This window comes from Phyllostomus hastatus, unplaced genomic scaffold (genome assembly GCF_019186645.2).
Source record: "Phyllostomus hastatus isolate PE091 unplaced genomic scaffold, TTU_PhHast_1.1 phas_contig_196, whole genome shotgun sequence".
NCBI classification, from domain to species: domain Eukaryota; kingdom Metazoa; phylum Chordata; class Mammalia; order Chiroptera; family Phyllostomidae; genus Phyllostomus; species Phyllostomus hastatus.
Window position 1 is genome coordinate 15553632 of NW_025333709.1, and position 21611 is coordinate 15575242.

General features: G+C 37.3%; 1 protein-coding gene across 1 annotated transcript in view; it reads left to right on the top strand.

Moving 5' to 3' along the window:
* STIM2 (stromal interaction molecule 2) overlaps window positions 1-20534 on the top strand; it is a 137510-nt gene extending 116976 nt beyond the window's left edge. Inside the window, exons 8-12 of the mRNA XM_045834469.1 lie at window positions 2907-3074; window positions 3751-3851; window positions 4098-4336; window positions 14832-15105; window positions 19099-20534. Coding sequence (XP_045690425.1) covers window positions 2907-3074; window positions 3751-3851; window positions 4098-4336; window positions 14832-15105; window positions 19099-19579 — 1263 coding nt within the window. The 3' untranslated portion in view covers window positions 19580-20534. The remainder of the gene's footprint in view (window positions 1-2906; window positions 3075-3750; window positions 3852-4097; window positions 4337-14831; window positions 15106-19098) is intronic.
* Window positions 20535-21611: the final 1077 nt, after the last annotated feature.

Here is a 21611-nt window from a genome sequence, read left to right on the forward strand (position 1 = left end):
GATATTTTGCCCTTTACTCCTATGAGAACTGCCTGCCTGTTCCCACTGAGACTTCTAACTGATTTTTTCTCAGTACCAAATTAAAAGCTTGTTAGCTGTTTTCTGATAGTGCAAAGCAGAAAGCAGTAGTGGGAATTCTTCTACAGATAGAGACTGAGAGTGGTATTTTATAGGTGACTGCGTCACAGTGAGGGAGAAGAGACAATGTAAAAGAATACCCAAGAATCATTAACATTCTCATCTCAGGTTTTTGCCTTAGGAACCTTGCATTCCATAGACCCTAAGATTACTATGGCATGTCCCAGTACAGACATACTAATCCTACTGAGATCCTGAGTCAGTAAGAGGTGGTTTAAAGGAGAGAAATGGGTATTTAAAGAGAACTCTGTCCAACATGATTATAGTAATAAGAAACACAATTTGATGAGTATTTATATGTGTTATTACACATATTGCAAATGGTTTGCTCCTAAATTTTAATCTTCACAATGCATAGAAATTATCCTCATTTATAGTTATGTAAAGAAGTTAAATAACTTGCCATAGGTCACACAACTATTAAGTGACAAAGGTAATTTTAACTGGGAGATTGATTTACGTGTAACATCACATGATTCACAATTCCACGTAGTTTGAAGCATTACTACATTTGTCTGGGGAATAATCAACTTCTCAAAGTTAGAATGCAGGAGAATCTGGTACATATTTTATATAGGGTTATTTTCACTAAAACAAAACTTTTGGGTGAATAATACTACCACTTTATATTTTGCGTAAATTCTTTTCATGTAAAATTATTTTGTTCTTAAAGTCTAATGAAGCCTAAAGTCAGGGCAGGTCGTACCCCTGTTCTAAATACGTGAAACAGTAAGCCTCAGAAAGTAAAGAACTTGCTGATGGTCTCAGAGGTAGTAAATAATAAAGTTGAATCTAGAAGCCAGGTTTTCAGATGTTTAGGCTGTTTCTGTGACACCATGTTTTTACTTATTGCTGTTTTACACAAAAATTATATAAATAATAATTATACTTTTAAATAATATTCATATTTGTAAAAGCTATTAATTACTCAATTTTTACTGCATCCATTCCCCAATAAATAACAGTGCTATTCAAACTGAGGGTTGGAATTAATATTAACCCTAAGGGTTAGGGCAAATAATAATTTTAGGAGAAATAGCAGAGAAAGTAGTTAAAATGGTTGCCATTATTAGAAGGCTAGGATTTTTAAAATTTTGAGAAGTTATTTGACAGTCAATCAAAACACTGTAAAGCCTCGGTTTATGCTAGACATGTATCAGTTTTGTTTTAAATGTGTTTATTGAGATCTTTTAGAAGTAATAAATTTGTAGATATAACATTAATAAAAGTCTTAATGATTAAAGAGAAGAACTTGAGTGAAATTTGTTCAGATTCTCTGTACACTTCCTTGGCAATGAAAATTATATAGAAATCTTAGCTCTAAAATCTTGTCAGAAGAAGGGCCCGCAGCCCTGCACTCTGTGGTGTTATGTAGACCTGCATGTCACAGGACCTGAGCTCAAATTCTCTCTTCTGGGAGATTAGCAGGGACGCCACGCAGCTTAGCCAGACTTCTTATTAAATACGGTATTGTCCCAAGCGCGTTGCACAGTGAACTGTGTCGGGCAAATGTTGCTTAGGGTTTGTTTTCAGTGAGTGAGCTATCTTATCTTTGCTCTTAACGTCTGTTTTTTGAATTGTTTACTTAGTGTCCATTGTGGACTTTTTAAAAAACTTCAGAGTTTTAAAAAATACTTTTCTACATATAATTTTTCTTACAGGATCTGACAGCCCTTCTATTTCTGTATCAAAAGTCTGTGTATTGTACTCTTCTTAGTTTAATCGGGCACACAACAAAAGCTTATTTAGATGAGTTGGGTTTTCAGATCAAATGCTCTTCTACATGTTAGTTTAGGAGCAGATTTTTAGCCACCTTCCTTAACCTGAGGAAAATTAATTTGCAGTCACGGTGTTCCAGAAGGAAGCAGGGTCCTCCATCACTCACTCATCATTCTGAAGGTCTGAGTGTGTGTGGACATATTCCGTAGATCCCATCATGGATCTTGACGTATCTTCAGCTGAAACTCTTCCTAGTTTAAGTGAATTATTTCTAGAATGGGTTGTCTCTTCCTGCTTTGTCCTTTTCTTAGTGATGCTTTCCTTAAGAGTATTTTCCTGTTTTCCTTAGCATTTAACACCACCTCACACTCGAAGCACTGACGCCCCTCCAGGGCAGCTGCAACAACGACACTGAAGGCTCTGCATAGTCGCTCATGGAAAAGTCAGACAGACTCTCGCTCAGAATCTGTTTTCCCAAAATTGGCCCTTTATTTTCTGGCATATTAGAGGCAGTGAATTAAATAAAAGTGGCAGAAAGTGAGTTTGTAGTTAAGGAGCTACAGTAGGGCTTTCTGGGAACGTTAGAAAGGGTACTAGAACAGATAGTCACCGTATTTTGGATACTTATTCATATCCTACTTTCTAAACAAATAACGCATTATGAGAGGATTATGATCAGTTTTAGTTTTCATTTGCCCTGGATTTTTTCTCTCTTAATGAGTCTGGTTATAATAAAATATAGAAACTAAATATTGCAGCTTGAGATACATGTAAGTCCCCTCTCTCCTCTGGCTTTACAACTTTGCTTAGTGATTTTTAGATGCACTTAAAACTTCAGCTTTAGTTTTAATATCAGAAATACATTGTTTTAGACTTTGTGATTTAGAAAATGTTTGCAAAGAGCATAATTAAAACGGGTTTTTCTCTTAATTTGGGTACTAAAATATCTTAAATTCTTTAAAAAATGTTAATTTAAATATCTTTAAAAAAGAAATTTCTCTCTCTTCTCCCCACCCCCACCCCTTCTTCTCTTTCTTCCTCCCACCCAGGTTCGAATGGCTTTAAAAAAGGCTGAAAAAGAATTTGAATTCAGAAGCAGCTGGTCTGTTCCAGATGCACTTCAAAAATGGCTTCAATTAACGCACGAAGTAGAAGTACAGTACTACAATATTAAAAGACAGAATGCTGAAATGCAGTTAGCTATTGCTAAGGATGAGGTACTCTACTTAAAAACTTACTAAATTTCTAGAAGGATTAACTAGTTGGAATACAAGGATATGAATAAATTTTTATTGCAATTTCTTTTCTTGGAATTTACTGCATAAATTGATTCTCATGATCATAGGTTGTAAAGTAAAATTATTTAGAGAGGTATACACCTTTCGGAATGACCTATCATTTAAAAATCATCCCTGTTATCACTATAATAAATGTTTTATACAGAGCTTTTCTCCCTCTAGGTTGCTGCTTCATATCTGATTTAGGTTACTAGTTTAGAAATTAATGTCCAACTTTATTAAATTGTGTGAAATAAGATTAAGTCTTAATCTGATTTGTAGCGGAAAAAAAAGGCTTAGTTCACTCACTAACACCTCTATCATAGTAAGATATAATGCTATTCAGTTAGTTTTAATAGAAAATTCAGGCCTTTCTGAACCACAGAAATAAGAGAAAAATTTTATAGAACAAAGTTTTGAATCATATTGTTTGGTTTGGGAAAGCATGTTTTTTTTCTTTCATCTGTTTTCTTTTCATTTTTTTAAAATGGCTATAAATTGGATAATAATTTTTTACTGATTTTTTATTATTAATGTGTTCAAAGCAAAATAAAATTTATTAGCTTGTGTATTTTTTTCCAAAACTACCCTTATTTTTCTCTCCTTCGGTTTCTAGGCAGAGAAAATAAAAAAGAAGAGAAGCACAGTCTTTGGGACTCTGCACGTTGCACACAGTTCCTCCTTAGATGAGGTGGACCACAAAATCCTGGAGGCAAAGTAAGATGTTGTTTTTGCTCTTAGTTTATGTTCGCTGTGTTGAAGTAGGTCATTTGTAGACAATTGTATTTTAATTTGTCATTTGATCACATATATATAATCACATAATTTATACTAATTCTGAGAGTGCGTAATTTCTTCTTGAAATTAGCTAATTGCCATGGTTTGTTCATGTAGTTGCCTTTTTTCAGTGCCATGTTAAAGACTGTTTCAAATAACAAATAATTCCTGTATTGACTTTTTCAGGAAAGCTCTTTCTGAGTTGACAACTTGTTTACGAGAACGACTTTTTCGCTGGCAACAGATTGAGAAGATCTGTGGCTTTCAAATAGCCCATAACTCGGGACTGCCCAGCCTGACCTCTTCCCTTTATTCCGATCACAGCTGGGTGGTGATGCCCAGAGTCTCCATTCCACCCTATCCAATTGCTGGTGGGGTTGATGACTTGGATGAAGATACACCCCCAATAGTGTCACAGTTTCCTGGTAAGTAGTAAGTTCAAAAAAGAGAGTTGGTACAGTTTTTAAAGTAACTTTTTATCTGCCATTTATGGAGCATTTACTTTGAAGTCTATGATAAAAATGTTGCTCATTCTTTATTTTCTCTTTTTGTTGTTAATTTGTATTTACTATTTGATAACAGTATATGGGGGTGTGTGTGAAATACATCATACATACTAAATCATTTGTATGAACGAAGTGCTGAGCTTTGAGGGGAAACATTCTTTCAAATATCAGCTTAATTTACAGTAGAACGTAATAAAAATTAGGGGAAGATCTTGGAAACGTGAGTTCCAATCCTAGCTTTGCCACTCCCCAACCGTGTTGTGTGACTTTGAGCCAGTCTGTGGTTTATGTTACATTGAGTTGATTTTCACAATAGGAAAGTTTTTTAGTATTTTGTTTTGCTTTTCCAATTCTGTCCTTTATTGAAAGAATATTAACTCATAATCACTGAGTCACTTTGCCTTTGTACAAAGGTAAACTGTATTTATGTTTAGAAAATCTTATATATCTTTTTGTTGTTAGAAAGTGGAGCTCCTCCCAAGGGCGGTTTTAACATGTACAATTCCTTTGTTATGCTCTAGTCTTTGACATTTTTTACATGGTAAGGTACATTTTGGTAGGAAAGTGCAATTTAAATATCTTAGATTTTATGAATAAATTTTAGAATTTATTAATAAATATTTGGACTTTTTTGCAAAGTTAGAGATCTTGAATTTGAAATGGTGCATTCCATGTATTAGAAATCATTTGAAAAATTCCTTATCTTTATTATTAGCCTGCCTGATGCATTTCCCAATATTTCTGACCTTTTTGAAACAGTGTAGACAGGACAGGAGTCCAAAGAATGGAGCGCAGAAGTTAATCATTGATCAGTTGAGGATTTACATGGAAATTTTAGCCTTTGAGACAAATCATGATATATGAGCATTTTCCAGTTTGAGTTTTTCTATTCAATTGTTACACCTTTTCTGAAGTTATAATTTAGAAGAGGTTCAAGTTTTTAAAACAATTTTATGAAAGCTCTAAATTTTCAAATAAACAGTCAGTGACTTTGTGAGTATATTCATTTCGATGGTTTTAATTCTGTGGTTTAATGACAGGCAGATAATACAGGCAGATTGGGGAGACCCTACACTCTTCGGAGAGAGAGGAGGAGAGGACAGATGGTAAATGCAATGGATACTGAGAGTGTGTGACCTCACTCAGTTTACTGGCCCTATGCTGCAAGATAGTGATATTCATATGTAAGGCCGTTTTTTTATCTAGGTCTGAAACAGCTCTGCTGTTTGAATATTGTGTTTATTTGAAATACATACCCTAAGCTTGCCAAAGGCAACACTGATTCATAGGCATATAATGTTATTTGAAAACTATAGCTTTTTAAAGTTGCAGGTCCTCCTTGGAATACATAATCATGCAATATCAGAAGTGTACATGAAGATGTATTCCCTAAATTAACCAGGTTTTTTCTTTGCTTGTTTTTTCAAATACTTTTTTGGGGGGGGGGTTGGAGATATTTTATATGTGTACATTAAAACACTTAACATTAAATGTGAATAAGTAAGCTTTCAGTGATTGTGATACAGAAATTTGACCTTTTAAAGACTAAGAAGTACAAGAGTTGACTTTAAATTTAATATGTTGTTTTAGAAATGCTGTGATCATATTTATTACCTTGGAAAAATAACTCATGCCAAAGATTATACTTTGAGAGCTCTGCCTCCACCCAGTGGCACAACAGTGGTGCTCCACTCACTGAGCTGTAAAAGCACCATCCCTGGACCTGATAAATGAAAGTTCTTGGCAGTAGGCTGAGGGTCGAAAGTAGGATGAAGGCTCTTCATTATATACCTCCCTGAGCAGTTTTAAATTTGTACCATGGGTATGTAAATTGTGTAAGTGTGAAATAATGACAAGGAACCATACCTGTGGTATGTTAAGAGCATAGTAAGATCATAAAGCTATAATATACATAGCATAATATTGTGCATTTAATTATTTGAAGCGGAAAAAGACAGAAGGATACAATCAAAGGTTAGACCTGTGTGGGTAGGAGAGCAGATGACAGTTTGTTTTCCTATTGATACTTTCACAGTACTGCTAAAAATTCACAGTAGGAATGTAGTAACAATTTATTTAAAATTTCTTATACCAAAGCCTTTTAGATGTTCCTAAAAATAATATGCTCACCTACAACAAAGTAGACTTTTTCTTTTTTTCAAAAGGGGGTTTATTTATTTTATTTTGTTTATTGATTGATTGCTTGATTTGAGAGAGAGAGAAACAGACAAACATTGATATGAGAGAGAAACATCCATTGGTTGCCTCCCATATGCACCCTGACCCAGGAAGAACCCGCAGCCTTTTGGAGCACGGGAAGATGCTCCAACCAACGGAGCTGCTTGACCAAGGCAAAGACAGATTTTAACATTTTGCTTTGTTCATCTCTCTCTTTTTAAAAATATATTTTATTGATTATGCTATTACAGTTGTCCCATTTCCCCCCCTTAGTCCCCTCTGCCTTGCACACCTACTCCCACACACATTCTCCCCCTTTAGTCATGTCCATGGGTCATACATATAAGTTCTTTAGCTTCTACATTTCCTGTACTGTTCTTCCCCTCCCCTTGTCTGTTTTCTACCTACCATTTATGCTACTTATTTTCTGTACCTTTTTCCCCTCTCTCCCCCTCCCACTCCCCTGTTGCTAACCCTCCATGTGATCTCTATTTCTGTGGTTCTGTTCCTGTTCTAGTTGTTTGCTTAGTTTGCTTTTGTTCTTGTTTTAGGTGTGGTTGTTAATAACTCTGAATTTGCTGTCATTTTATTGTTCATATTTTTAATTTTTTTTTCTTAGATAAGTCCCTTTAACATTTTATATAATAAGGGCTTGGTGATGATGAACTTCTTGAACTTGACCTTATCTGAGAAGCACTTTATCTGCCCTTCCATTTTAAATGAAAGTTTTGCTGGATAGAGTCATCTTGGATGTAGGTCCTTGCCTTTCATGAGTTGGAATACTTCTTTCCAGCCCCTTCTTGCCTGCAAGATTCTTTTGAGAAACCAGCTGATAGTCTTATGGGAACTCCTTTGTAGGCAATTGTCTCCTTTTCTCTTGCTGCTTCTAAGATTCTCTCCTTATTTTTAATCTTGGATAATGTAATGATGTACCTTGGTGTGTTTCTCCTTGGATCCAACTTCTTTGGGACTCTCTGAGCTTCCTGGACTTCCTGGAAGTCTATTTCCTTTGCCAGATTGGGGAAGTTCTCCTTCATTATTTTTTCAAATAAGTTTTCAATTTATTGTTCTTCCTCTTCTCCTTCTGGCACCCCTTTTAATTCAGATGTTGGAACGTTTAAAGATGTCCTGGAGGTTCCTAAGCCTCTCCTCATTTTTTTGAATTCATGTTTCTTCATTCTTTTCTGGTTGAATGTTTCTTTATTCCTTCTGGTCTGCTCCATTGGTTAGAGTCCCAGTTTTCTTCCCATCACTATTGGTTCCCTGTACATTTTCCTTTATTTCACTTAGTGTAGCCTTCATTTTTTCATCTAATTTGTGACCAAATTCAACCAATCCTGTGAACATCCTGATTGCCAGTGTTTTAAACTGTGCATCTGATAGGTTGGCTATTTCTTTGTCACTTATTTGTATTTTTTGTGGAGCTTTGATCTGTTCTTTCATTTGGGCCATTTTTTTTTTGTCTTGACGTGCCTGCTGTGTATAAGGGGTGGAGCCTTAGGTACTCACCAGGGCCTGGCGACCCATGTTGCTCCGTTGTGACACTGTCTGTCGGGAGGGGTCCAAGAGGTAACAGTGGCACTTGCTCCACTCTCTGCCAGATTTCAGTCACTTCCCACACTTCCCACAAGCAAATTGGGCCCTTCTGGTGCTGATTCCCTGGTGGGTGGGCTTTTGTATGTTCTAGTACCCTGTGGGTCTCTCCAACTCTTTTTCCTGTGAGGCTGGGAGTTTCTTCCACTGCCGCCTCACCCCCCACAGCTGTTTTCTATCAGGTGTTTTGAAGCTTTATTTCCCTGCGCTGGGACCCCGGGTTGCTAGGTCTGTCTCGCTCCCCAGGTGTTCCTCCTGGTTCATCTGCACGTGAACGTGGGACCGCCCGCTCCACCAGCCGCCGCCTTGCCCGTCCACCAGCCACTGCCTTGCCGTCCAGCTGCAGCCTTGCTCGCCCTGCTCCACAATCCACCGCTTCGCTGGGTCCGCCAGCTGCTGCCTTGCCCGCCCCGGTCCTCCACCGCCGCTTTGCTGCAAGTCCTCTCCGCCCGGCTACCCGTCTCCGCCCCTCCTACCGGTCTGGATGGATGTTTCTTCTTTAACTCCTTGGTTGTTGGACTTCCATACAGCTCAATTTTCTGTCGGTTCTGGTTGTTTTTTGTTTTTAAATTAAATTATTGTTCTTTCGGTTGTGCGAGGAGGCACAGTGTGTCTACCTACGCCTCCATCCTGACCGGAAGTTGTTCATCTCTTTTTATTGAAATAGACCATTATAGCTATAGCTGAACCAGATCACCTCCCTGTCCCACTCTTCGAAATTTGTTTACTATTCTAAAGCCTGTTGTACTTTTATTATATGCGGGTATATCCATAAGCAGTAAATATAATTGTTATTTATTTAAAAGTTTACATAGATGTTATTGTTTTGCAACTCTTTTTTGCTCAAAAGTATATTTTAGACATTCTCCATATTTATATATAGATTAGTTAAATTCACAATAATTATTTAATATGAGTTAACCAGTGTTATTTATTGTAATAATAAACCATAGTTTATCCCTTTTTCTAAGATAGGTTCTTTCTACTTCTTTGTCCTTATAAAATAATGCTATAATGAACATCTTTATCTTTATCTCCATGAGCATAGCTTTGAGAGTTTCTCTGGGTGGACATCTAGAAATGGATTTGTTGGGAGGACACCCCTTACTAGTCATTGCTAAGTTGCTCTCAAAGTGGTTCTGTCCCTTTACAAACCCACCCTATGAGTGCCTGTCTTCTCGTATCCTCACCAGTCCTTGGAGCGCTCTGATTTGTTTTGTAACTGGAATGGGTGTTACCTGTTACCTTACTGTTACTAAAGTTTTTTATGTCCTTGATGATGACTGCGATTGAGTACCATATCATTTATTGGCATTTGTTTAGATTTCTTCCGGAATTGCTTGTACCTGCTTTAGATTCCCTCCAAGGTTTCTTGCTGATCTGGAAGAGTTTTTAAAAATGTTTCCTGATTATTCTCTGGGTTAAAGATATCTTCTCCTTGGCTTTGGCTTTCCTTTGACTGTGCTGTTATTTATTTTCTTTTTTAATCATATGAATTAAAAAAACTTAATGACAAATATATGAACGTGATTTGTACTTTCTGTGTCTTTTTCAGAAGATGATAGATTGTTGTTTGCTGTCTTAAAAGTTTAAGTTTTGCTTTCATCCCTTAATCTTTTAATTTACCTGGAAGTTAGTTTTGTTTATATTGTGAGGCAGGACTCTAAATATATTGATGTCTAGAGATAAAGAGTTGTCCAGACTCATTTCTTACCACTTCTTTCCGTAGACACATACAGAAATGCTTCCAGGCTCTCTATTTTCTATCATTGGACTCATTCTGCTTTAGTTACTATTTATAGCTTCATAGTAAGTATTGAGGTTTGGTAGGTCAAAAGCTCCATTTATTATTCAGATTCAGAATTGCCACCCTTGGCCATTTTATGATCAGCTTATGAAATTCTAGGAAAATTCTGTTGGGCTTTTACTGGAATTTCTTTGAAATTATTGATTGGTTAGGGGATAAATGTTATTTATAAATATCATTTGAGACCTACTTTTATATCTTTAAGTAAAGTTGATAATTTTCTCTGTTATAGTTCTTGTATATCTTTTTTAAAAGATTAATTCCCAGGTACTTAATAGTTTGTAGTTGATGTATAGGGAAATGCTGTTGATTTGGGTGCCCTGATCTTATACTCAGAAACACTGAATTCTCTTATGAGAGTCTTTTGGATTTTTTCTGTACAGACAATAACAACGCACCCCCACCCCCTGCCCCTGACCAAAGACCTTATGGCTTTCCACCCTTATTGTTCCGTCTGAGGCCTCCAGTAAATGGCTGAATACAAGTGGTGATTGTGGGCAGTGGTTATCACCAATTTGACTTTAAAGAGAATGCTTCCATTATTTCATCATGAAGTATGATTTTTTTTTTTGCTTTACATTTTTGGTAAATTGCTTTTAAGTTAAAAAAATTAATTTTAATTCCTATTTTGCTAAGAATGATTTTTCTTTTAAATCAATAAATGTTAACTTTTACTAACTTCTTTTTCTGCATTATTTGAAGTTAGCACTTGCTTTATTTTTTCTTTTTTCTGTTCAATTTTAACCTGTTTATTTAAAGATGTAAAAACCCTAAATAAAATAATATAGCAAGCCAAATCCAATTTATTATAGAAACAGTACACTGTGACAAAAATTTACAATAAATTCTTTTAAATGTCAGTGAAACTATTTTTGTCACAATGTACTGTTTTTATAATAAATGGGATTTGGTTTGCTATATTATTTTATTTAGGGTTTTTGCATCTTTAATCATACATTAGGTTAGCCAATAATTTTCTTTTCCCACACTCTTTATTTTGGTACCAAGATTATAACTAGCATCACAGAGTAAGTCAAAGAGTACTCCTATTTCTCCATTCCATTCTTTCCCACTCTTAAATAGAGGTGGCATAGTGCAGTGGTTAAGGATGTGAGCTCTGGAACAAGATTGCTTATGTCTGAATCCTTACTCTACCATTTGTATGTATTGCGCGCCCCCTCCCACCTTATAGGTTAATGTTGTCAAGTATTTTGTTTTCAGTATCCCGTAAAACAGTCATTATTTTTTATTTGTATAACTTTTTGGGAGACACTCTCTCTGAGTCTCTATAAAATATAACTCACCTTGTGTAGTTCTTTTGTAATTTAATTCAAATGATATCTTTAAAATACTTAAAACAGACCCTGGTCCATAATAATACCCAATAAATGTTTTGAATTTTTAAAAAAGATTTTATTTATTTATTTTTAGAGAAAAGGGAAAGGAAGGAGAGAGAGGGAGAGAAATATCAGTGTGTGGTTGCCTCTCACGTGCCCTCCCCCTTCACTGGGGGCCTGGTCTGCAACCTAGGCATGTGCCCTGACTGGGAATTGAACCAGTGACCCTTTGGTTCACAGCCCATGCTCAATCCACTGAGCTACATCAGCCAGGGCTGTTTTGAATTTTTTTATTCTATACTCTGACATAGTATAAGATATGGATTATTAGTTCTTTGAGGATTTTGAAGAAGTTGCCCATAAATTGACTTGGGGTATATGTGTTGTGTATGTTTTGGCAGGGAAGAAGGAAACAGATTTTTTACTATTGATTTAGCTTCTTATGATGGGTAAAAGTCCAGTTTTGTTAAAGTTATGTGTTTCTACCCCTGGCTGGTATGGCCCAGTGGATTGAGTGCTGGCCTACAAACCAAAGGGTCACTGGTTCGATTCCCAGTCAGGGCACATATCTGGGTTGCAGGCCAGGTCCCCAATAGGGAGTGTGTGAGAGGCAACCACACATTGATGTTTCTCTCTCTCTGTTCCTCCCTTCCCCTCTCTCTAAAAATAAATAAAATCTTTAAAAATATTATGTGTTTCTAAAATATTATTTATTTGAGTTTTAAAATTTGTTGACTTGAAGTTGTCCATAGTATTTTAGATGATTTAAAAAAATCTTACTTATATCTTTAAATTTCCTTTTCATTTGCCTTCCTTGATTAATTCATCACAAGTTGTCTATTTTATTTTACTCTTTCATTCCTCAAAGAACTAGCTATTGGATTTTTTAATATTCTCTATTTCTGGTCTTTTATTTTCTTTATTAGAACTTTTTTTGTTTTAATATTTAGACAACTAGCTTATGAATTTTTAGTTCTCCTTTTTTCCTTATTGCATGATTTTATGGCTATGAATTTTCCTTTAAGAACCACTTTAACTATTGCCTTCTCCTGATTTCCTGACCTGTTTCTTGATTCTCATTTTTATGTTCTATTCCTTATTGGATTACATTTCTCAAAAAGAATAAGTGGAACAAGAATAGAACAAGACAGAACTTTGAAGAAGTCCAGCAGTTAAGGGACAGGTAAAGGAAAAGGTGAGAATATGGTTAGAGAAGTCAAGGAAAGGGCAAAGTAATCATCAGTGTCAATGGCAATATAGACTAGTGCAGCCACTGTGGAAAACAGTATGAAATTTCCTCAAAAATTTTAAAGATGGAATTTCCTTATGACCCAGAGATTCCACTGCTGGGAATATACCCTAAGAATCTTGAAACACCAATTCAAAAGAACTTATACACCCCTGTGTTCATAGCAGTGCTATTTACAGTAGCTAAGTGCTGGAAATGGACCAGGTGTCCATCAGTAGATGAGTGGATGAAAAAGCTGTGGTACAGTCACACAATGAAATACTGCACAGCAGGGAGATAGAAGGAACTCCTACCTTTTGCGACAGCATGGATGGAACTGGAAACTATTATTCGAATTGGAATAAGCCAATCAGTGAAAGACAAATACAATATGGACCTCACTTAAAACTGGAATCTAATGAATAAAATAAACTAATGAGAAAACAGAATCAGAGACATGGAAATATGGAACAGACTGATAGCTGTAGGAGAGGAGGAGGGAGTGGGGAATGGTGGAAGGAAGGGGAGGGATTTGTCAAAGAACGTGTATGAATGACTCATGGACATGGACAGCGGAGGGGGGATTGGCTGTGGGCTAGAGGGGTGTGCTTGGTGGAGGAGGGCAAAAGGGGAAAAATTGGGAGACATGTGATAGCATAAACAATAAAAATAGTAATGTCAAGTGTGCTGATCAAAAATGGATTGAGATATTCATAAAATTAAACAAGTCATGACTTTGTTGAGAATAGTCGCAGCGAAGTTGTATAAAAGCACTTTATAATGTCTTTGAGGAATAAGTGAAGCTGAAGTAGTGGAAAATGTAAATAATTCTTTGTTTAGATAATTTAAAAGATTTTTTTAGTGGAGAAAATAGATAATTCTATTTCACAAAAGGGAGGAGATATATGTCCACTAAAAAGCTGTTGGAGAGTGGAGGAGGTTTTTGGTTGCTATTATATATCTATTTTGTTTTAGGGTTTTTTTTAGCATGGATTTTTAAACGCTTACGGAAAATAAGAAGGGAGAAGATGAAAATAAATGATCAGAGGGATAGCCAACAGAGTAAGGACCTTGTGCTTGTGGTAGAGAATGGGACAGATAAGTGGGAGGAACATAGTATGTGAACTAGAAAGGTAGAAATGTGGTCAGAATCTGTCTAATGTCGATTTATAATTTCAAAAATGGAGCAATTTTGAATGATGAGACAAGGCCTAAGAGTGGGTGGTGGAGTAGAATAGAAGTAAATGGCTGGTGAGAAGAAATGAAAACCATAGTTAAGGTGTTGGCTCTGTGTTACACATGGGATTGCTCAAATTGATGAACGGTTGGATGAATTGGTAAGAGCATGGCCAGGAAGTGACTAGTGAAGTGCAGATGGAATATTCACGAAGCTTCCCACAGTTAGCTTCAGGAGTACATTTTATACAAGAGTGTAGGAGTGAGGGTTACAGACAGTGCGGGGTGGTGAGAAGGCCACCGGCCTGACGTTCCGATGCTGCAGTATCTGAGACATACAAGAATGAACAGCTTCAGCTTGAGAAGATGGTTCTTAGGAGAGCTATGCACCAATTAATTACAGCAAGGAAGTGGAAAGGTCATTCAGTGCCCTGAAGATAATAGCATTAAGAGAAGTTCATGTGCTTGAGTCTAGACTTAGACTAGTAGCAGAAAGAAGATAACCTAAGGCTCCTGGTTAGTTCCACAATGACCAGTGTTCAAGAAACAAGTTTGGGTCTCACTCTGCCTAAGGAGCTGTAAGACTGTGTATTGTTGTATTTCAGTGATCCTTGATTTAAAACTTCCTGAAATTAAAACCAGTTTCACTATCTCAAGAAATATCCATTGATAAATCCAACCTATTTTTTTTACTAATTTTCTCCTTTTAATGTTAAAGTTTATTTTGCAACAAAGTGCAGATTTCTTATAAATATATTGACTTTTAATCTTGAATGATTTGTTATCTTGGGTAGATTTTTAAATCTTCTTGGTTAGTAATGTCAGATTTTGTATTAAAGCCTCATTTGTTTCTATTCATTTCTGTTTATTTTTAGACCTGCTTTAATTTTTGTTATATTTTATTTTTTACTTCTTAATTTTCCTGAGGAGCAGTGAAGGTGATGGAGGATGGTAATGGTTCAGTTGCTTACTTCAGTAAAGGTAGATTAAATAGTTACGTATTAGTAACACGAGTTGTCTTGTGTGTCTTTACAATGTGTATAAAGGAGCATTGGATTTTATGAGCTGTTCTGTTTCTCTGTGTTTGGTTTTCAGGGACCGTGGCTAAACCCGCTGGGTCACTAGGCAGAAGCAGCAGCTTGTGTCGCTCTCGCCGCAGCATCGTGCCAGCCTCGCCGCAGTCCCCGCGTGCTCAGCTCCCCGCACACACTCCTCACCCGTCTCACACTCGGCACGTCCACCACGCTCAGCTCACACAGCACTCGTTGACTTCTCCCGATCCAGATATCCTCTCCGTGTCAAGTTGCCCTGTTCTTTATCGAAGTGACGAGGAGGAGGAGGCCATTTACTTCTCTGCCGAAAAGCAATGGTATCGGCGGTGAACGAACTACCGTATCTGTTGACTGGGCGTGTTGGATGGAGGTGGGAGTGGGGCGGGTAGGAGTGGTGTGCAACACCCAGTTTTTAGCGCTCAGCTGTGTAAGCCAGAGTCCTAGCTTGGTATGGCTGGGCTTTCTGCCCAGCGTCTGGCAAGGCTAAAATCAAGGTATTGGCTGAGCTTTGCTCTCATCTGCAGCCTCTGAGCCTCTTTAAAGCTCAGTTGGTTGTGGAAGAATTCAGTTCCTCGGGGCTATATCACCAAGGTCCAGGTTCCTCCCATGCTTGCTTGTAGCCAGGGGCTGCTCTCCGTTCTTAGAGGCTGCTCACTACTCCTTGCTCCGTGGGACTTCCATCGTCAGAGTCAGCAACAGAGGATTTCCCTTCTGCCAGATCTTTCCTTTGCTTTGGATCTCTGACTTCCTCTATATCTGATCTCTAGGCCCAAATTTAAAAGGCTCATCTGGATAGTAATCTCTCTCTGGTAAAGTAGACTGGTTTGGGGCCTTAAATTACACCTGCAAAATCCCTTCTAGGTTAGTGTTTGAATAACTGACTGGGAGAGGATGTCTGTGTACCAGGGCTGGGAATTTGGGGACCATGTTAGAATTCAGCTCACTACAGACACAGGTAGGTCCTTTGAGATCCAACTTTAGAAGAGGCCATAGCACACAGTTGACTCAAGTCTCCAAACAAACTTGGCTCATGAACAGTTTTATATGTACAACACGCTCTCATATAAAAGCATGAGCTTAAATATATTTAAGCACAGAGAAACGTTAAATATGACCAGCTGAGTTTTTACAATATTTGTTGTCAGTTAATGATTTATTGTTATGTGCTGGTACTTGGTAGTAAACAAGAAGTATCAGATGCCAAAGGTTTAAGAAAATGTGGGAAACTTAAAGGAGGAATTTATATTCATGCTAATTTTTTTTCTATAAAATGGGTATGGTAGCAGGGTATTCTAGCCCAGCTGAAGGACCCCACTCCTCCATAAGACTTGTTGCTATGGAGGATCTTTCTAAACCACCCTCCTCCTTTGAAACAGTGTGGTACTGACAGAAAAACTGGTGTTAGTTTCTGATTTTGCCACTTAATAGCTGTGTAGCCCTGAAGTCTTACTGTCCTCGTAGGAGAAACAAAACTGGGTGTAAAGGACTGGGTCCTCCCCATGTCTCTGTGTAGCTCTGTGTCATGTGATTCTTTAGTCAATGACATCATCAGATAATCTTTTTTACATTCATAATTGTTTCATCTGCTAGCGAAAGTAAATTTTATGATCAGCAAGTGATCATGATTATAGCATATTTCTAAAATGGTAGTCCACATTTTGTATTCTCGTTGCAGTTGGAGAATTTGAGGCAGCTTTGCTTGGTTAATACTTTATTTTTAGCTATTTTATGTAACCTTTGCAATAAACTATAGTCACAAACAAGATGGTTTTACTGGCAAAACTAATTTTGTGTGGCTTATGGAAATTAGTAGGAAAACTCCAGAGCTCTGCTTCCCAATACAGTTTTTGGAGTTGTTGGAAGTTTTCAGGTCTCATTTCATATTCAGGTCTCATGTCACAAATTCATAGCTAGCTCAGAAATATGAGAAGAATTTGGAGTTAGAAAACTTTTCCTCTTCTCTGTTTCAGTCTTCTAAGTGTTGAAGCACCAGAAGCTTACAAAATAATAATAATAAAATTTATTCTTTACTGATGTTTTGTGTTCTACGCATTATGCACCTAGACGCTCATTTAAACCTCACCTGAGTTGTCTTGTTATACATGCATTAAACTTATATGAGTTCAGCTACAGCACATCACTGTGGGGAAAAAAGGAAATAGAAAAATAACATAAATGGTACACACAGTTAAATTCAACATACCAAAGAATATATGCTCTAGAAAACATGGGAGATTTTAGGGTCCACTATACCTACTGTCCAGATCTGAGTAGTGAGGCAGAAGATGCAGCACTTTGGACGATTTGTTTTATAATTAGAATGTTAGAACTAGAAGTATTAGTAGAGAGTAATAGAGTTCTCGTAACTTTTACAGGAAAATTAAGACCTGGTTAAATTAAGTGATTTGCCCAAGATTGTGTGGCTGATTAGTGAACAAGACAATTTTCCTAGTGTAAATTGGTATTCTTTTCACACATTACTTAGAACTTCCAGACTAGTTTTTGAAATATTTTTAGCCTATTTTAGAATTTCACACAGAGCAGCCAAACCATGTAGCAAAAATAGAAGTTAAATTAATAAAATAGTAACTAACCAGCTTCTGGCTCTGGAAGCTAGAACAGCTTCGGGGAACAATGGTATACATAAGGTCTGTCTGGGAAAAGTCCAGCCATTGTTAATATAATGAGAATGATTTGCAACATCATCACCTGGCAGCCAAGGAGAGTGGACTGGAATGCACATGTGTGAACAATGATGACTTCACTGTAGTAGTCAGTGGTAGGAGTCCTTGAATGAGCATGTGTACTGTGCAGATGTCGCATTCAAAATGAGCAAGTAGAGCAATGAATCTGCATCAAATTTCGCATTAAGCTTGAACAGTCCTTGCCAAAACTATTTGGATTGATTCAAAAGGCCACAGCTATGGGCAACTGGTGATTGGCAGCTTCATCATGACTAGGTGCTAGCTCATGTATCACGTTTCATGCAGAGTTTTTTGGTGAAACATCAAATCACCCAGGTGACTCAGCCCCTCCACAGCCCATATTTGGTGCCCTGCAACTTCTGACTTTCCCCCAAACTAAAATTACCTTTGAAAGGAAAGAGATTTCAGACCCTCAATGAGATTCAGGAAAATGTGACGGAGCAGCTGATGGTGATCGGGGGAACTGTGTGAGGTCCCAAGGTTAGGGTTAGGGTTAGGGTTAAGGGGACTGAGGCATCATTGTCCTGTGTACAATGTTTCTTGTATCCTGTTTCTTCTTCAATAAATACGTCTCAAGTTTTCATATTACATGGCTGGATATCTTCTGGACAGAACTTATTGTTTGTTGTTCAATTAATGAGCATCTCCAAAAAGAAGCCTTGCAGAAAACACCCTACTAATGATAGATTTTTGAGTCATTTTTTTCCTGTCTGAACTGCCTCTCACCCTGTTAGCACTAGCCATTATCAGATTATAAAAGCAATTGAATATTGTACAGTACTTGTAGGTATATTATATGAAAGCAGTTTTAAGTCTTTATTTGCCCAAGTGATTTTGCATATTGAAAGCTTGTAGTGTAATAAAAACAATCTTCACATACATATCTGGGTACATAGAAATGAATAAATACATGAAAAAATCTAATATATAAAATACGGCATTATTATAGATATGTTAATATATATCAAAAGTAATAAACACACATAGTATGGGTACATAGAAATGACTAAATACATGAAAAAATCTAATATATAAATTATGGCATTATTAGATATGTTAATATGTATATCAAAAGTAATAAAAATGCATCGCACCATGAATAACTACAGTAATCCTAGGCCATCCAAGGCGAGAGCTCATTCCGCCCCTTCCATCTATAAATACAAATGTAGTCTGCTGCGTGCCACGCACTTGCTAATAACTTGAGCTGCCAAGACAAGTGAGATGAGATCCTGTCCTACTTCTTGCTGGCAGATTAGGATCTTAGGTGTTCCTGCTTTCTCTTCTGTCTTCAGCTCTATTTTTTCTCCCACCTTATTTCTTTTGCCTGTTTTTTGGGCCTTGACTGTACTTTGAAATTTCTGAATGATTTTTTCATACAGTGAACGATATTTGTGTCAGGCGTGGCATGTACAAAAATGAATAAGACATGGTCCCTGTTCTTCAAGATCTCCCTGCTACCTTCCTTCCCTCCCAAATCCTTTTAGCATGTCCTCCACTTACATTTTGATTGATGACGTGTTGAAAATTGTTTTAGTTAGAATGTCTGCTGGTACTCTTAACATAATTGACTTAAATTTTTACCTTTGTCTCTGTCTTATCCAGGGAAGTGCCAGACACAGCTTCAGAATGTGACTCCTTAAATTCTTCCATTGGAAGGAAACAGTCTCCTCCTTCAAGCCTTGAGATATACCAAACATTGTCTCCTCGAAAGGTATCAAAGGATGAGCTCTCCCTAGAGGATTCGTCCAGAGGAGACTCGCCCGTCACTGCAGACCTCTCTCGGGGTTCTCCTGATTGTGGGGGCCTGACAGAGACGAAGAGCATGATCTTCAGCCCCACAAACAAGGTGTACAACGGCGTCTTGGAGAAGTCCTGCAGCATGAACCAGCTTTCCAGCGGCATCCCGGTGCCTAAAGCGCGCCACCCGTCGTCCTGCTCCTCCAGCGGCAGCCACAGTAAAGCGGTGCAGGAGGCCCTGAACGCCGCCAGGGTCGGCAGCACCCCGCACGACCTCTGTCATAATGGAGAGAAAAGCAAAAAGCCATCAAAAATTAAGAGCCTTTTTAAGAAGAAGTCTAAGTGAACTGGCTGACTTGATGGAATTCCATTCAAGTGGTGTCTTTAAACTTTTGTCTCCCACCCTCTGATCCCCCTTTTTTTGTTTAAATTTTAGGAATGTAACTCCATTGGGGCTTTCCAGACTGGATGCCATAGTGGAATGTCCTTAAGGGCAGCTGTCTACTGTCTGCTTATTTAAATGACTATATAATCAATTTGTCAAGCTAGTTCTTACTGAAAAATTATTAAGAGAGACAGTTTACAGTCATTTCTGCCTATTTATTTCTGCTTTGTTATTAGTGATGTATATACAACATTTTGTTGAAAGCCACTATGGACTTACAAGCTTTAATGGACTAGTAAGCCAGCATGGGCTTGCAAAAATTCCTTGTTTACCAGAGCATCTTCTTATCTTTCCACAGAGCTATTTACATCCTGGACTAAGTAACTTAAAAGAAGTAAAACTAATTGCACTACTGTTTTCCAGACTGGAAAAAAAAAATCTCTGCAAGTGAAACTGTATAAAGTTTATAAAGTGACTGTGGATAGGGGTCTGTTTTCACTTTTAGATCAAATGGGTTTTTAAGTAGAACCTAGGATTTCTAATTGACTTGATTTCTGGAAATGAAAACCCATGCTTTTATTATGGGAAGCTTCTTTAAATGCATTTAATATTATAAAGTTTCAAGTCCTGCTGTAAGATCATGTTGTCTTGTTGTTCCCAGGGCTTTCACTGTGACTGACTGCATTGCAGGCTGTAGGACAGGATATCAGTAATTTAAAGACAGAAGGCTCTTTATTCCTTACGCAAGTGGAAGAGTTAAAACTTGGTCGAAGGACTTAAAACATTCACAAGCTTAAACTGAGGTGGGGGGACGTGGGGATTCAGACACTTGTTTACAGACTTTGAATAACTGCAAAGGATTTATGGTTTGTGAAGAATTTGTACTGTGGAAAAGATAATAAATCGGAGACATTACTGTGTGGGACTGTGCTGGTTTTTGTTGGTGACACTCCACCGAAACACTACATGTTTTCTGAAGAGCTGTGTAAGCTATCTTGTTGCTTAACTGCAATATAAAAAACAGCAATGTAAGTTGTCAACAAATTTCTTTCTATTTTATATTGTTTGTCATATTTTTATGTAGTTTGAAATGTTTCAATGTTCTAATATCAAAGTTAACAAATATAAATTTATGGTGCATTTAGATTGTGTTGTATTAATTTGTAACGTTTGGGGTGCATTGGACCGATAGATTATGAAAAGGGTAGTTTTTACTGTGAAGATTGTCATATAGCACAACGAAGTACATTAACACCCGGGAAGTTTCTGCTTAGAACGCTTCTTTTAAAATTCAGTCATAAATGATCTGGGTAATACAATATGGATGGATACTTGGGTGAACCACTGATACATATCGGTGAGAATCGTTTTTCAGCATTACGGTTAAAATACATAATGTCTAATCCAGTTCTGTTCAGATGAAAATGCTGATTGATAAACAAGAAGTTTACTTTGGGGTTTGCTCCAAAGAAATATTTCATTAAGAATATGAACAGTTTCCTAAAGTCTTCCTGTAAATTGTGATTGTACTGTTAAGGTTTTGAATGATATTTATACATACGGGTATTTATATTTTTAATAGTGGTATAAGGCCAAAAATTGAAATACACATAGTGTTTTGGACTAATTATAAGGGAAGACAATAATGAAAGGTCAGGAGTTGAGGAACATAGGCTCTCAAGCTGTTGATGAAGGGGAAAAATTGTGCATGAAGAACTGAAAAGCATTCTGGAAGGTTTCTTCAGAGTGAATGGAATACCTCATTTTCTTCTCCTTATAACCAGACAGGAGTGCTTCCCTTTGAGAACTGCAGGAGGGATGAGATAACTTTGTAGTTTACCGGGTAGAAACGGTGAAAGCCGCCGGAGGGGGAGTGAAGCTGGGAGAAGGCATGGCTCTTAGAGCTCCTAGCGCGGCCTACTGCTTGTTCAAGGTTGGAAGGGAATTCTGGATCAGAGCCGCCTGCACTCCAGGACTCGTGTGGGGGGTGAGG